At 31.8% G+C, this 14,215-nt stretch overlaps 1 protein-coding gene across 1 annotated transcript; it reads right to left on the bottom strand.

The window, feature by feature from the left end:
* Positions 1-304: 304 nt before the first annotated feature.
* Positions 305-6,582, bottom strand: LOC126550778 (zinc finger BED domain-containing protein 5-like). The gene is made up of 3 exons (XM_050202899.1): positions 5,916-6,582; positions 5,120-5,392; positions 305-492 (listed from the first exon to the last, which is right to left on the bottom strand). The coding sequence occupies exons 1-3, from the start codon at positions 6,580-6,582 to the stop codon at positions 305-307; spliced, it is 1,128 nt and encodes a 375-aa protein (XP_050058856.1).
* Positions 6,583-14,215: the final 7,633 nt, after the last annotated feature.

The following is a 14,215-nucleotide window of genomic DNA, read 5'->3' as shown; positions in this document are numbered from 1 at the left end:
ATCTATTTTCGTTTAATAATTGTGCAACTAACTTCTCGTGGGGAAATTCTAATTTTTATAAGCAAAAGTTACATGATGTATAATATTTTTAAATTAATTAAAAATCATTATCGCGGGCCGCATAAAATTGCTACGCGGGCCGCGGGTTGCCGACCCCTGCTTTACAACAACTTTAGTTCTCAATAATCAACTACTACATACCGAATAATAATGCTAACTGGTTCAATCTTCGTGATGTCTTATATTGAATCAACAATTATGGAGAAACATAGAGCGGATCTGATTTCTTCACAAATTTAAGTAATTAAGTTTGTTGATAGTCATTTTGAATTTTCCAACTTAGATATTTCACTCGTGTTTTTTCAGTGTAAAGTAAGTGATGTAGTATTGGATCAAATTCAGCCATGAGTCGTACTGATGGGATAAAATTGTCTTCATTCATACTTGTAGAAGTTGATTTACCTTCATTACCACGAAGGGCTGTATTACCAGCTGTTAAAAATAAAATTATTTTTATTAAATGAGTTAAAATATCCCTCCATTGTTGTGCTTCTTTGGATATTTTATTTTCGATCGACTGATCAATTGTTTGATTTTTTACCCAGATCCTGCGTAATTTGACAGCTTCAACGTGTTGAATAGAAATTTTATGTTTGTTAATTTTTAAGATAAATGTCTCCAATCATTTATTCCTTTAATTCAGTTAGATTTAAAATGAAGATGTGTTTCATCAGAAAATAACCAACAAGATTCGCAGTATGCTTTATCAAGTATGATTGAATAGTTAAGCCAAGATCTGGGTATTTTATGATCAGCTAAATTTTTTGTGAAATAATATTCAACAGAAAATTTTCGGCACTTTTTGTTTTCATTATCTTGATACCATGTAGAATCTAATGGAAATTTAATATCTGGACTGCAAGGCCCAAATGCAATAATTTGTCTTTTTAAATTGGAATTATTTATAATATCTGGAAACTTTCCACGATCTGATTATCTGAAGGAAATTCACAATTTAGATCCATTTCAATATCTGAAAATTTATTATTATTTTAATTTTAGTAATTGAGAATTTATTCATAATAATTGTTTGTTGACTTTTCATTGTTACGAATGTATTGATAACTTTATTAACAAAACAAATAATATAATCATATTGGCACAATTTTTTTATTATTGCTTATCATTATTTACTGATGTCGAATAAATTAAATAAATACATATTCAAAAAAATTAATTTAATTTAGTTAAAATACTTAGTAGTAATACCTATTTCTAATATATTTTATAGTGATATACAGTAAGGTCTCGATAATCCGAACGGGCTTAAGAATTATCTTATCGCTATAATAAGTCGATTACATGTTTACATGATTACACGAGTGTCATATTGCATAAAAATCACTTTACACTGAGTATTTGTAACATTTATTTGCGTATTTTGCTTAAAATGGCTTCACCTAAGCATGTTACATTAAAATTACAGGATAAGTTAGAAGTTATAAAGTTAATTAACAAAGGTACCAGCTACAGTACTATTTCAAAACAATTTGGGATAGGTATATCTACCATCAGTGATATTAAAAAGAATAAGGAAAAAATAGAGAAGTTTGTCATTGAAACGGAAAATGGTCCAGATAAGTGTAAAACGCTTAAATAACCAGAAAATCCAAATGTTGAAAAAAAGTTTTTATGTGGTTTATTCAACAAAGACGTTTACACGTTCCAGTGAGTGGTGAAATGATTTGTTAAAAAGCACGATCTATTTTCGTTCAATAATTGTGCAACTAACTTCTCGTGGGGAAATTATAATTATTATAAGAAAAAGTTACATGATGTATAATATTTTTAAATTAATTAAAAATTATTATCGCGGGCCGCATAAAATCGCTATCCCTGAGATAAATCACCAGGAAATTTTAACTGAAAATTGAAAATGAAATCATGCATGCCGTGACCAAAGAGGATATTGAGAAGGAAGAAGATGATGAATTTTTGCCCCCTTAAAAAATATCTGCTTCAGATACAACAAAAGCGTTAAATACAGCCATACAGTGGGCTGAACAAAACGATGAAAACGGCGAAGAACTTATGTTGCTTAGTCGTTTGCGGGACAAGGCATACCAATCCATAATAGAAACCAGTGTACAAAAAAAAAAAATAAATCAATATTTTAAATAGTAAGGTCCACAATAAATTATAATAATATTTTTATGCATTCATTTTTATTTTATATGTTGTATATTTTATATATTCTTTTGAAATTATGAGTTTTTACATAATTAATACAGATAAAAATATAATTTCATAATTTAAATTACAATAAAATTAATGTTTTTTAAGCCATAATTAATCCGAACAAATCGCTGATCCGAATTACTATACATCTACTTTTTGTTAATAATAAAAAATAAAACTTACCAAAATTAAATAAGTTCATATTTTTATTGTCTTGAAATGATGAACTAATGTCATTCAATGTTTCACCTGCTACATTTTCATTTATTTTCACAGTTAATTCATTTTCTAAACACATAAATATTATTAATAACCCACTAAAATACATCATGAAAAATAAAATTAAAATAAGTTTAAAATGAAAAACAAAGTTTATTAACTAAGAATTTAACCCTACAATGCGCACATTAATATTTACATCCAAATTTCGACTTGAAAAAATATTTTTCTCAAATATGGGGCAAATAACTTCAAAAAAATATTTTTAACTTCTAATTATAAAATTTGAATACAGGAATCCATATTTTTAAAATGTATCACACATGATACACTGTACAGCTTAGACTTGAAAAAAAAACTATTTATACCAATATGTTAATATAATGTATTTGGCTATAAAAACGCATATTAAATGAAAAAAATGAAATTTATTCAATCAAATACAAAATAAAATAAAACAATATACTATTATATACATAACATCCTTAAAAAGAACTAAAAAAAAAACAATATACTTATCATATGAGTAACATGATTAAAAAAAACAACAGACTTTTCATATAAGTCACATAATTAAAAAAAAAAAACAATATACTTTTCATCCTAAAAAAACTTCCTTTGGTGTAAAAAATACATATCATAAAAAATTGGTAAAATAAATTTTACTTAGTATGGAAAAGAGTAAAACAATTTCTATTTACACCCAACAAAAATAATTATTGCACTTAGTACAAGAGTTAATTTTCCACAACCAGGCACTTTACATCTTTGTTTTGTTTCTTTGTAATCTGACCAACGGTCAAAAGAATATCTTTTCTAATATCAATTGATGGCAATTTTGATGTATGAGGTGCATTTTTTTTGTTGCAATTTGCGTTTCTACCATTAATAATGGTCTTCCTCTTTTAGGTGTTGATGCATTAAGTTTAGTAAGTGAAAAAGCTACTTCTGAACGGAAATCAAATAGTGTAATTGTAGGTTTATTACCTTTTGATGTCTTAACCCTTCTGTAAAGAAGCCATACTTTGACCACAGCAACATTAATCAAATGATACCACAATCGAATGTACCATTTCTTAGAAAGCATTATAATTTTGTACCTTCCAATAAGTGAGTCAAGAAGGTTAACATCTCCCATATGTTTATTATATTCTTTTATAAAAAATGGACAGCTCATTCTAGATTTTTTTCTTCTTTTTTTGTCAAAACGACGTATAGTTTCTTCAGGTAAAATAGGTACCGCAGTACAAAGAGAGTAATGTGACAAGTTTATTATTTTTCCAAATTACTGAGGTCACTGGAATATCATCATAAACAGCAATATATTCATATGATGTTCCCCATGGTTTTTTTAATAACTTTTTCTGCTAAAAAACTACAGTTTGATATTCTGTTTCGGCGTATAGTCCCTAAAGAATGGATTCCTTGACTAACTAAATGTGTTATTAAAGGCATTTTAGTATAATAATTATCAAAATATACTCTGTGATTCTTATGCTTTGGTATGGCGCGGCTCAATCTTACTACAACATTAGCACTAGCTATTAGGTCTGGCTCTGATTGAAGTCTAGATTGTTCACAATTTTCTTGTCCAGTGTAAGTTCATAAGAATATCCAGAAGAACTACAGAGTACAAAAAATATGTAATTCCATTACACAGGTTTTAATGGTAGATATTGTTTAGGAAAATTATGAGCTTTTGTAGCACATAGTTGTTCGGACGACACATATTGATACGGTCGCACCGTCGTTGCTATCGACTGTAGTATGTTTGTGTGCATCGCACGTATCTGTAAATGGTACATTGTACGTCAGTCAGTGCTCGCCTACCATACGTACGCAATACCTATACGTTTTGGAACGCCTATTTTTCCCGCCACCATCATCATCGTCGTCACCTATCGCCACCGTCACGGTCATCATCGTTTGGATAAAATACCGTTACCAGCAACAATCCAGTCGCCTACTACTACGGTCATATATTTTCTTACTAGATTTCGTTGTGTATTATTTTATTGTATTATTCCGTAGCATTTAGCCTTATTATTATTATTCGAATTTATATTATATTATTGTTATTATATGGTTATACTATTTACATTTAATCCCCGTTAGGCTGGCCAGCACAGACATTTGTCCCCCCCCCCCCCCCCCTATAGGATATTAACTTGTATTTTTTGGGGGATTTTATTAATAGTACGCCGTCAATACGGCATAACAAATATTTATTTGCTACATTTATTTACCACCTTAAATACGCATACAGTCCACACATACCGATTTGGAACATAGTTGTTCATCCATAGATAGATCTCTCTCAACAGGAACTTTTGAAAATTGCTTATTTAAATGTTCAATTACTGGTCTTATTTTGTGTAGCATATCACAGTGGTTCCCAATTTTTCTTGCCACGAAACCCTAATTGATTATACTTTTTTTTGCGAAACCCCAGTTTGATAACATAAAGTTATCACCTAGTAGTTTTATATTTTTATGTTTGATATGAAAAGAAAGAACAAATATAAATGAAAAACAATTATTTTATGTATTAAACAACATTTACTGTACAAAGAAATACAATGTAACAAAGTGCCTGTTTTTATCAATTTAATATTTTAATGAGAAGAATGAAATTTTTTCACATATTTTCTTAAAATATCACTAAAATTAGGCTTTATATCTGATAATTGAATGCGGATATCTGGAGATGCATCAAGTCTATTTCTGTACTTGTTTTTGGTGTAAGCGTAAGCTGAAAAACCAGTCTCGCATCGGTAAGTCGTCACAAACGGAAGTAGAATTGTAATAGCTTTCTCAACAATTGTAGGATATTCATCTTGCAGTCCAATCCAAAAATTATTTAGATCAAAATTTTCAGCTCCAAATTTTTGTTTAAGAGAAGATGAACATTTAATATCAATTAAATTCTCATACTCTGACACAGTAAGTATTGATTTGCGAATGGATTATGCAACCAGTTCATGTCCTGTAACTTCTCCCGAAAATACTCTTTCAAGGATTTTTTTAGGCTTATTAAATGCTTAATGCTTATGTATATTTTTTTCCACATCTGAAGTTACTTGCAACTCATTTTCTTTCAAAAAGTCATTTAAAATAGTAAAACATTCGTAATTAAGTTGATCAACACATTCAATCCAGAAGTCAAGTTTGTTTTCAAGTGAAGAAATTTTGTCATTTATTGTAAATATATTCGTGGTTTTCCCCTGTAAGGCTTTGCAGATAACGTTAAGATTATCGAATATATCGGCCAAGTAAGCCAATTTTATTAACCATAGCTCATCATGCACTAAATCAACAAACCGCGTTAGTAGCTGCAGAACCGGGTTGTTTGGTGAAGAATATCTTAAGCTCGTTGCGCTATTCAAATAGCCTTAATAAAACTCTTCCTCTTGAGATTCATCTCACTTGTGTGTGAAGAAAAAGTGATTGATGCTGACTTTCTATATCTTCGCACACTTTTTTAAAAAGCCTTGACTGGAGTGGACGTGATTTGACGTAGTTCACAATTTGTAAAGCTTGATCGAGAATTGTCTTAAGCTCGTATGATATTTTCATCGCGACAAGAGCAGGACGATGTAAAACGCAGTGACTGTTACTACATTTAGGTGCAACACTCTTGATTCTTGTTACAGTGCCTTTTATTTTGCCGATCATAGCTGCTGCTCCGTCACTGCACACGTCAATGCATTTGTTCCACTCAATATGGTGCTTACTCATGTGACTATCAATAACTTTAAAAATTTCTTCTCCAGTTGTGTTAGTTTCTAAAGGTGCACAGAGAAACAAATCCTCTTCAATAGATCCTTTGAAGGGGTGTCTCACAAAAACAAGCAATATTGATAGCCCGGCGACATCTGTACTTTCGTCTAATTGTATTGCAAACATCTTGCTGTTCTTCAATCTACAAATTAATTCATCGTGAATGTGGTCTGAAATCTTATGAATTCGATCAGATATGACGTTATTAGAACACTGAACTGCTGTAATTTTCTTCGCTGCATCTTCACCGAGTACGCAGTTGACGATTTCTGTCATACATGGTTTTATTAAATCCTCTGCAATTGTGTGTGGCTTACCAGCACGAGCGATTCTGTAACTTAGCATGAAGGATGCTTCTGTTGCGTTTTCATTATCTGTTTTTGCATATTTGTATAAAGCAGCTACGCCAGTTTTTTGTACTTCTTTGTGTCTTTCGAAAAAGCTTAAGCTTTTATCTTTCAGTTGCGGGTGGTTGGTGTCAAGGTTTTATCTTAGCTTTGCTGGTACCAATGAACTATTACACATTATTTTATTGCAAATAACGCATTGTCCATCCGGATTCTCAGCCATTCCGACAGGAATAAACCCAAAGGACAAATACGATTCGTCATATTTTCTTTTTTTTTTGAAGTAGTTCTCTCCTGAGGTAAAACAATTTCACTAACAAGTTTATTTTGTCGTTCCTGTCCAGTATTCACCAAATCCTGAAATTAATTGACAATATTTATTGTTATATTTATAATTATTTAAATTTAAATAAAGTACAAAATAAATTTAAAAAATTGGCCATAGGTTCCCCTGCGCCCTCGGGCATTTCAATTTTATATGCACTTCGTTGCCCGTTAAAAATGCCAATTCATAATATGATTCACTAAGTTTTTTTGCATTGACCATTTTGATTCTCCAAAAAGTTGTTCAAGCACCATTTTAAAATGAGAATAACACTAAAAAATAACACTAAATTTGTGGTACGATTTTACGAATGTACCGTGTAAATTGCAAGAATCAATCTATCATTATTCAGACTCTACGTTTATCAATCAGTGAGTTAGTCAAGTAATAATAGTGTCATTCTGCTTCGAGTTGCCCGTGAGACTTATAGATATGTAAGCAGTATATTTTCGTGTAGGCAATCCACCTATGGTGGACTGCGGACCCTGCTAGATGTATATGTAAGTTTAAAATTCCTTACCCTTAAGTTTCAAAGTTATATCAATTTTTTTTTACTACGGTGGATAAAATACAATAATGTACAATCTCGTGGTTTTCATATTGTTATGTTAGTCTATTGCTGTGATTTTGAGATTTACTGTGGACATTGACTTATTTCGCTAATTCTTATTTTTGTTTTTATGGTTTTGACAAAATATAACAACAGGTCTACAACTATTATATTCAATCATAACCAATAGCGACCTTAATTTAGTTTATTTTTTTGCTGGACAGTGACGTCATTTCATTACATATAATTACATTCATTACATTTACATAAGCATATTCTCCTGCGACCAATAGGAGCGAATCATCAGTGAAAAATGTTACAAAAACGGGGAAAATAAATAATAATAATAAAAAATTGTTACTATGGTTACCGAAAAAAAAAAATAATAATAGTCTACGTAACAGGCAAACTTTACGCTTATAATGTATATTTAAATAATTATTTTTTGGACTTTTCTCTTCTGATAGCTCATCTACATATTGAGTACTTTCGTTTGAAAAAAAAATCGTGAAAATCAGCCCGGTAGAACTTCAGATATAACTGTTACAAGAAATCGCCTCACGTTTTAATAATATATTAAGATTCTTATTTCTTACTGACAAACTAGAAACATCTATTTCCGAAATATTTTCATTATTTTCTGCTGGTGAACATGCTAAAACATTTTTTCCACTTGCGAGGCGCCCCGTTTTGAGCCAACTATCCATTATTATAAACTGAAATAAAATAATAACATGTTAATAAATCGTTTTTATTTAATTATGCACAGTGTGCATACAAATCTCTATGAATAAACAAATACATCATTACCTGTGAAATTAAAAATACCAGATATAAACAATCGTAATAGCTGTTACCACTCACTGCAATCCACTTCTTTTTTCACTAATACAGGGTGGGGCACTGAAACGGCCGATTTTAAAAATAGATTTTCTCAGTAGTAATTAAGATAAGAATTCTCACTAAATATTATTAGTTCAAAGACAACATGCCATTTAGTAAACATGGAACAGTGGAGTGGTAAACAACGTGCTTATGCGATAAAATCGTTTTACAAAAGTAATGACAGTTACGTAGCCGCACAGCGTGAATTTCGTATTCATTTTAATCTTAAACGGCATGATTCGGTACCATCGGTTAAGGCTATTAAAATATGGATAACCAACTTTGAAGAAACGGGTTCAGCATTAAAAAAGAAGCCTGTACGACAAAAAACCATTCGCACACCTGAAAACGTCGTTGCTGTCAGAGCCGCTCTCATAAATAGTCCGAGACGTTCTGCACGAAAACATGTACTATCGTTAAATTTATCCAGTAGAAGTCTACATCGGATTTTACACAGCGACCTAAACTTTCACCCGTATAAGGTGCAGGTGGTTCAAGAATTAAAACCTGCAGATCACTATAGCCGCATAACTTTTTGTCGAGAAGTGCTAACCCGAATGGACGAGAACGAAAACTTTATTCAAAATGTTTGGATGTCTGATGAAGCACATTTCCATCTTGATGGTTTTGTGAATAAGCAAAATTGTCGTTATTGGTCTGAAGAAAATCCTCGCCAACTTCATCAACGACCTTTACACAGCGATAGAGTAACTGTATGGTGTGCAATTTCACATTATGGCATCATTGGCCCGTATTTTCATGAGGACGAAAATGGACTGGCAACAACTGTTAATTCAAATCGTTATGTCAATATGATCAATAATTTTTTGGTCGGTGAACTAACGAAGTTTCCTCAAAATGATAACTTTTGGTTCCAACAAGATGGCGCGACATCTCACACGGCCCGAATATCAATAAATGCTATTCAAAAAATTTTTGGAAATCGCATTATTTCCAAAAATGGTGATATTCATTGGCCACCTCGATCACCGGATTTATCAGTATGTGACTTCTTTTTGAGGGGATATTTAAAAAGTAAAGTCTATGCACAGAAACCTCGAAATATTGATGAACTAAAAAACAAAATTAAAGAAGAAATTTCCAGTACGCCTTTGGAAGTAATACACCGTGTAGTGGAAAATATACGAAGTAGGCTAGAAGAGTGTTTGAGAAGAGATGGCCATCATCTTGAGGACATAGTTTTAAAAAAATAAATGGCATGTTATATACTTCATTATAATAAATAATAATTAATTTTTATTTGGTTTTTTTATTTTATAATTTATTTATGAAAATCGGCCGTTTCAGTGCCCCACCCTGTATAATTACGTAAACTTCTGCAGTCTTATCGTGGTCTTTACTCGAATGGAGCTGGCAGCGACGACGTGCGCTGCCCCACTCCCGCGATGTTTTATCAGCTCGGTAATTCCATGCCTATTTTTATCGTAAGCTACCGCACGTGCGATTAGAAATACTAGTAGAAGCATGAAATGAAACACATAACGAATCTGTGAACAACGGTGGCGTGGATGTGATTCCTTTTTATTAAAGTTTTGTTTAATTATTGGACGGTACGTGGAACCCTTGAGGCCCTTCCACGGATCCCTGCGGCTAGATGCACGGCAATTTTTTTTTTTTTTAATTTTTTTATCCTTCACATTTAATATATACACTTACCAAACAAATAGTTATAGCACTTAAACATTTTTTAGTTTAACCTTGAAATTTATAATTTTAAAGTGGTTAGCTACATTAACTACCATGCATATAATACCAAAATTGTTCAGTAAATCATACTGTTATACTGTTTTCGAATACTTTTACAACAACTAGAAATAATATAAAATCAATAAATTAACTTTAATTACCAAATTATAATTCAAACTAATTAATAATAAAAAATATTGTATGTCCTTTTCTTTGAATAATTACAAAATAAAATAAATCACTTCTAAAAATAAAAATTTAAAAATTGTAAATACATTATTGTATATTATTTATTTTTTAATTTTTGTATACTATTTTGTTTTATGAAAACCATGGAAGCAATTCGAATCTTTTCTCATACATATATTTACTTTGCACACAGAACAAGTCCAAATTGAATGAATTGATTTTTTTTTGTGCTACAGCTGTTCGCACACCTTCGTGATGTTGTTCTGATTGGTTGATGTTGTAGTAACCAGTGATGGTTGCTACACGCTTCTTTTACGACGAATGCACGTTCCGTCGTAGGTTGGAGAGATGAGGTATATAAGTTAACAATAGATTAATAAGATAATTGATACGTTTATTAACTTGTTAAAACGATAAATGAAAAGGCTTTCGTTAGCGTAAGCACAAATACTTAACTACCGGAGAGCAAGTGACAACACTGACTTAGTCTAACTGACTCTTAACTAACTCTAATTAAATCTATGATGAGGACTCATATTTATATGGAACATGCCGTGATGGAGAATAGGATGATCTACGTCTATGAAGTGGCGTGATGTGTTTAATCCAATCAGGAAACGGCATCAGTGGAACGACTCGGTGGCGTGATATAGTTCTAGGCCACTGGACTTTAGAACTACGTTTTTATACTAAAAACGTCGGTTTACTACATTCCTCCTCTATAAGACGATACTCCGTATCACATCGGGGTGGGGTACACGGAATACCTTGTCTTGATCTGAGGTGCGGATGGCAATGGAATAATGTCGTCCTTGATTTGGTCCTGTGTTCGATTAGTTGCTGGAACGTCTTCGTTTGGTTCTGATTGGTATGGTTCTTCGACTTGTACTGGTGTTTGAAAATTCCATAATTCTACTTCTGGATCTGTTGCGATATTTCGTCTGGATCTCCTGGTACCGTTTATTGTGCACCATGGTTGTTTTTCTGTGCATCTTATTATAGTTACAAAAATACAGATAATTGTTATTGTACTAATTACATATAATAAATAGTCGTGTCTGCGTTTTCTATTTCGTATTTGTTCCATCTTGGCATCTTTGATCACCATTTCTTTAATTTCCGTTGTTGATTTTGCGACTATATTTAAATCGAACATCTGGTTGGTTCGAATATGCTTATTTTCCAAAATATTAGTCGTTAACCTGGCATATCTATCTTCAGGTTCTTTAATTTGAGAATTTGATACAAAATCAATTAGTTCAATATCTGTTTCGACTTTATGTGGAATCAATAGGTCGCGTGACGCATAGGCTTTACACGTTTTGTTTAAAGATAGTATACCTACTCCTTCTAGGAAATGATTTGTACTTCTCTTGTCTTGGTCGCATGTAATGAATATGGTTTCTCCTGGTGTAGCATAGATCCATTCGTTTTTGAACTTCAATTTGTGAAATAGATTTGCTCGCAACTGCACTTGCATGATTTCGCAACTGTCTGGAACCTCTTTTGGCTCTTGTAGTAAAAGCACCTCGCATATAGAACGTCCGCTTCTAGGATGTAAAGGATAAATTTCAGGACATAAAAGGAAATCGCCGGCATGTTTACAAAGGCTTTGATCAATTTCATCATAGACTGAATACATTTCTTTAGATTTACTTACAGATAAATACTTATAATTAGGTTTTATATAAACACAATTATTATTATTACAATCTGGTAAAGGTATTAGCTGAAAAAGTGTCAATTCGTATTGATATACTAAAGGTATATTTAAAATAAAAACAATTTTGTCATTTGAATAATATATCGTTATGTCTGAGAGGGGTATCATTTCTTGTATATTACTTTCATTTAAATCTATGGGTAAGTCTGTACCACTTGGCATCCCTATGTTACGGACCTATACTGTCCGTATTGATTATTTTATATGCATAAGATCATACAATGTCAAATTTCCTAACTTTAAAATTAATACCACAGGCACACGAGTACAGGACACGAGAGAGTAGAATATTATATTAATATAATAATTTGACAATTAAAGTAAATTCACACGTCTCTTTGCAAAAGTCGAAACTCGGTGTCTTAACGATTCGATAAGAATCATGGGTAAGAATACACAAGCAGTCGTTCCGGGACCCCTCGTATGACGAAGTCACCGCCCACTCTTGTGAGAAATCATATATAAGAGGGATCGAGACAAGAGCTCGACAGACGGTTAATGTATAACCAACGAATAGGGATATCTATGACACTCAGAGGCCGGTCGTAACACCACTCAAGTCATTTTGATATCAGTTTCTGAGGCAGGTCGTAACACCACTCACCATCTTATTTTATATATTTTACATTAAGCTTATAATACTTGTATTCGTGCAAGAACTATTTTAATAAACAATTAACTTATACTTGAACAACACGACGTATTCATTTTGTACGTTGATGCATGAATCGACCTAGTCGGGACGCAACAGAAAAATTGGCGCTGTGGACAGGGTTGATTTCCGAGAACGAGACAGATCAGAAATATTGCTAATATTTTCCTGTCAACTTCTTCAACCAGAGGCAATTTCACCAAATGGATCACCGTTGGATTGAGACGTCTTTCCAACAACTCTGTGGAAATCGATCTACAATCATTGTTGCAGTTCAGGCACGGCGAGAAGATCAATCAAGCAAAATGAAAACAGCAGTCTTGTAAGCATAAATTATATATGTAATCGTCTCCTTTGGTCTATTGGTCCATCGTAGTAGGACAAATTTTATTATTTTTATTTTGAGAGTATATAATAGTAAGGTTATTGAGATTTTTTTTTATTATTTTGAGATTTATATGAGATTAATTGAGAATTTTTATTGAGATTTATGAGAATTAATTATTTGAGAGATTATGAGATTATTTGTGAATTTTATTTGAGATTATATATGAGAATTATTTGAGATTTATTGAGAGAAATATTAATTAATGAGTACGGTTTCTGCAGAAAAGGACGCCGAAATTATTGACGTGTTTGAAGAAATAGCTCGAGAAACATTAGATAAGATAATAAGTATAATAGAAAACGATAGTAGTATTGTAGATTTAAATGATAGTAGTAGTGAATTAATTACTGAAGAAGAAATAAGTAGATTAATTAAGGAAGATATAGAAATAAGTAACCCAGCAGCTTTAAATAAAAGTATTAGATTAATTAATTTAGAGGAGAAAAAAGTATTATTACAAATAATACGCGTACGATAGGATTAAGAAGCAATAAAAATATTGTTCATTCAGAATATATACCAGTAAAAAGGGCGGTAAAAATTAAAAAAAATGGCAACTCCAAAAATAACTACATTTAAGGTAACCGAAGCTTTAAAAATAATTCCCCAATACTCAGGTCTAGCAGAGACAACTTATCCGTTTATTTCCGCAAGCGAAACCATAATTGATGCAGTAGAACCCGATCAATTACCACTTTTATTAAAAATGATTGCATCAACTAAATTAACTGGTAAGGCTTACAACGCGACTAGGTACAAAGAAATTAATGCCTGGGTGGACCTTAAACAAATAATTTTAGACGCGTTCGAGTCACCATACGGTGCCACGAATTTACAGATAGAATTAAATATTATAAAATTAAAACCTAACGAGTCCATACATTCTTATAATAATAGAGTAGAGGAAATATTTCAAAAACTTTGCAATGCGGTAGCCGTAGGAAAAACATGGTCTCAGACAATGACATTACGCGAAAACATTGGAGAACAAGCTCTGATTAGCTACATTAATGGGTTAACACGTTGATGGACAGTTGATTTAATTATTTTTCAAAAACACCACCCTTAAAACGTCACTTTTCATTACTGACCCCCGACATCACATTTTTGATTAAAAAATTACTGCTATACCAGTATTACATTTTATTAGTTAATTATTTTATAATTATTATGTTGAAAGCTACGATTTATTTTAAGGAATGCATAAAAAGA

The sequence above is a fragment of the Aphis gossypii genome, chromosome 3 (genome assembly GCF_020184175.1).
Source record: "Aphis gossypii isolate Hap1 chromosome 3, ASM2018417v2, whole genome shotgun sequence".
NCBI lineage: Eukaryota > Metazoa > Arthropoda > Insecta > Hemiptera > Aphididae > Aphis > Aphis gossypii.
The sequence above is the reverse complement of the archived record's forward strand: the minus strand, read 5'-3'. Positions and strand labels throughout refer to the sequence as shown.

Excerpts from the sequence above, each read along its gene's own strand:
- LOC126550778 (XM_050202899.1), bottom strand. The coding sequence starts at position 6,582 with ATGCTAAGTTACAGAATCGCTCGTGCTGGTAAGCCACACACAATTGCA. Across the intron at positions 5,393-5,915 it reads AGTGTGCGAAGATATAGAAA|AGTATGAGAATTTAATTGAT; the intron begins GTCAGCATCAAT and ends TTACTGTGTCAG. Across the intron at positions 493-5,119 it reads AGATATAAAGCCTAATTTTA|CTGGTAATACAGCCCTTCGT; the intron begins GTGATATTTTAA and ends TATTTTTAACAG.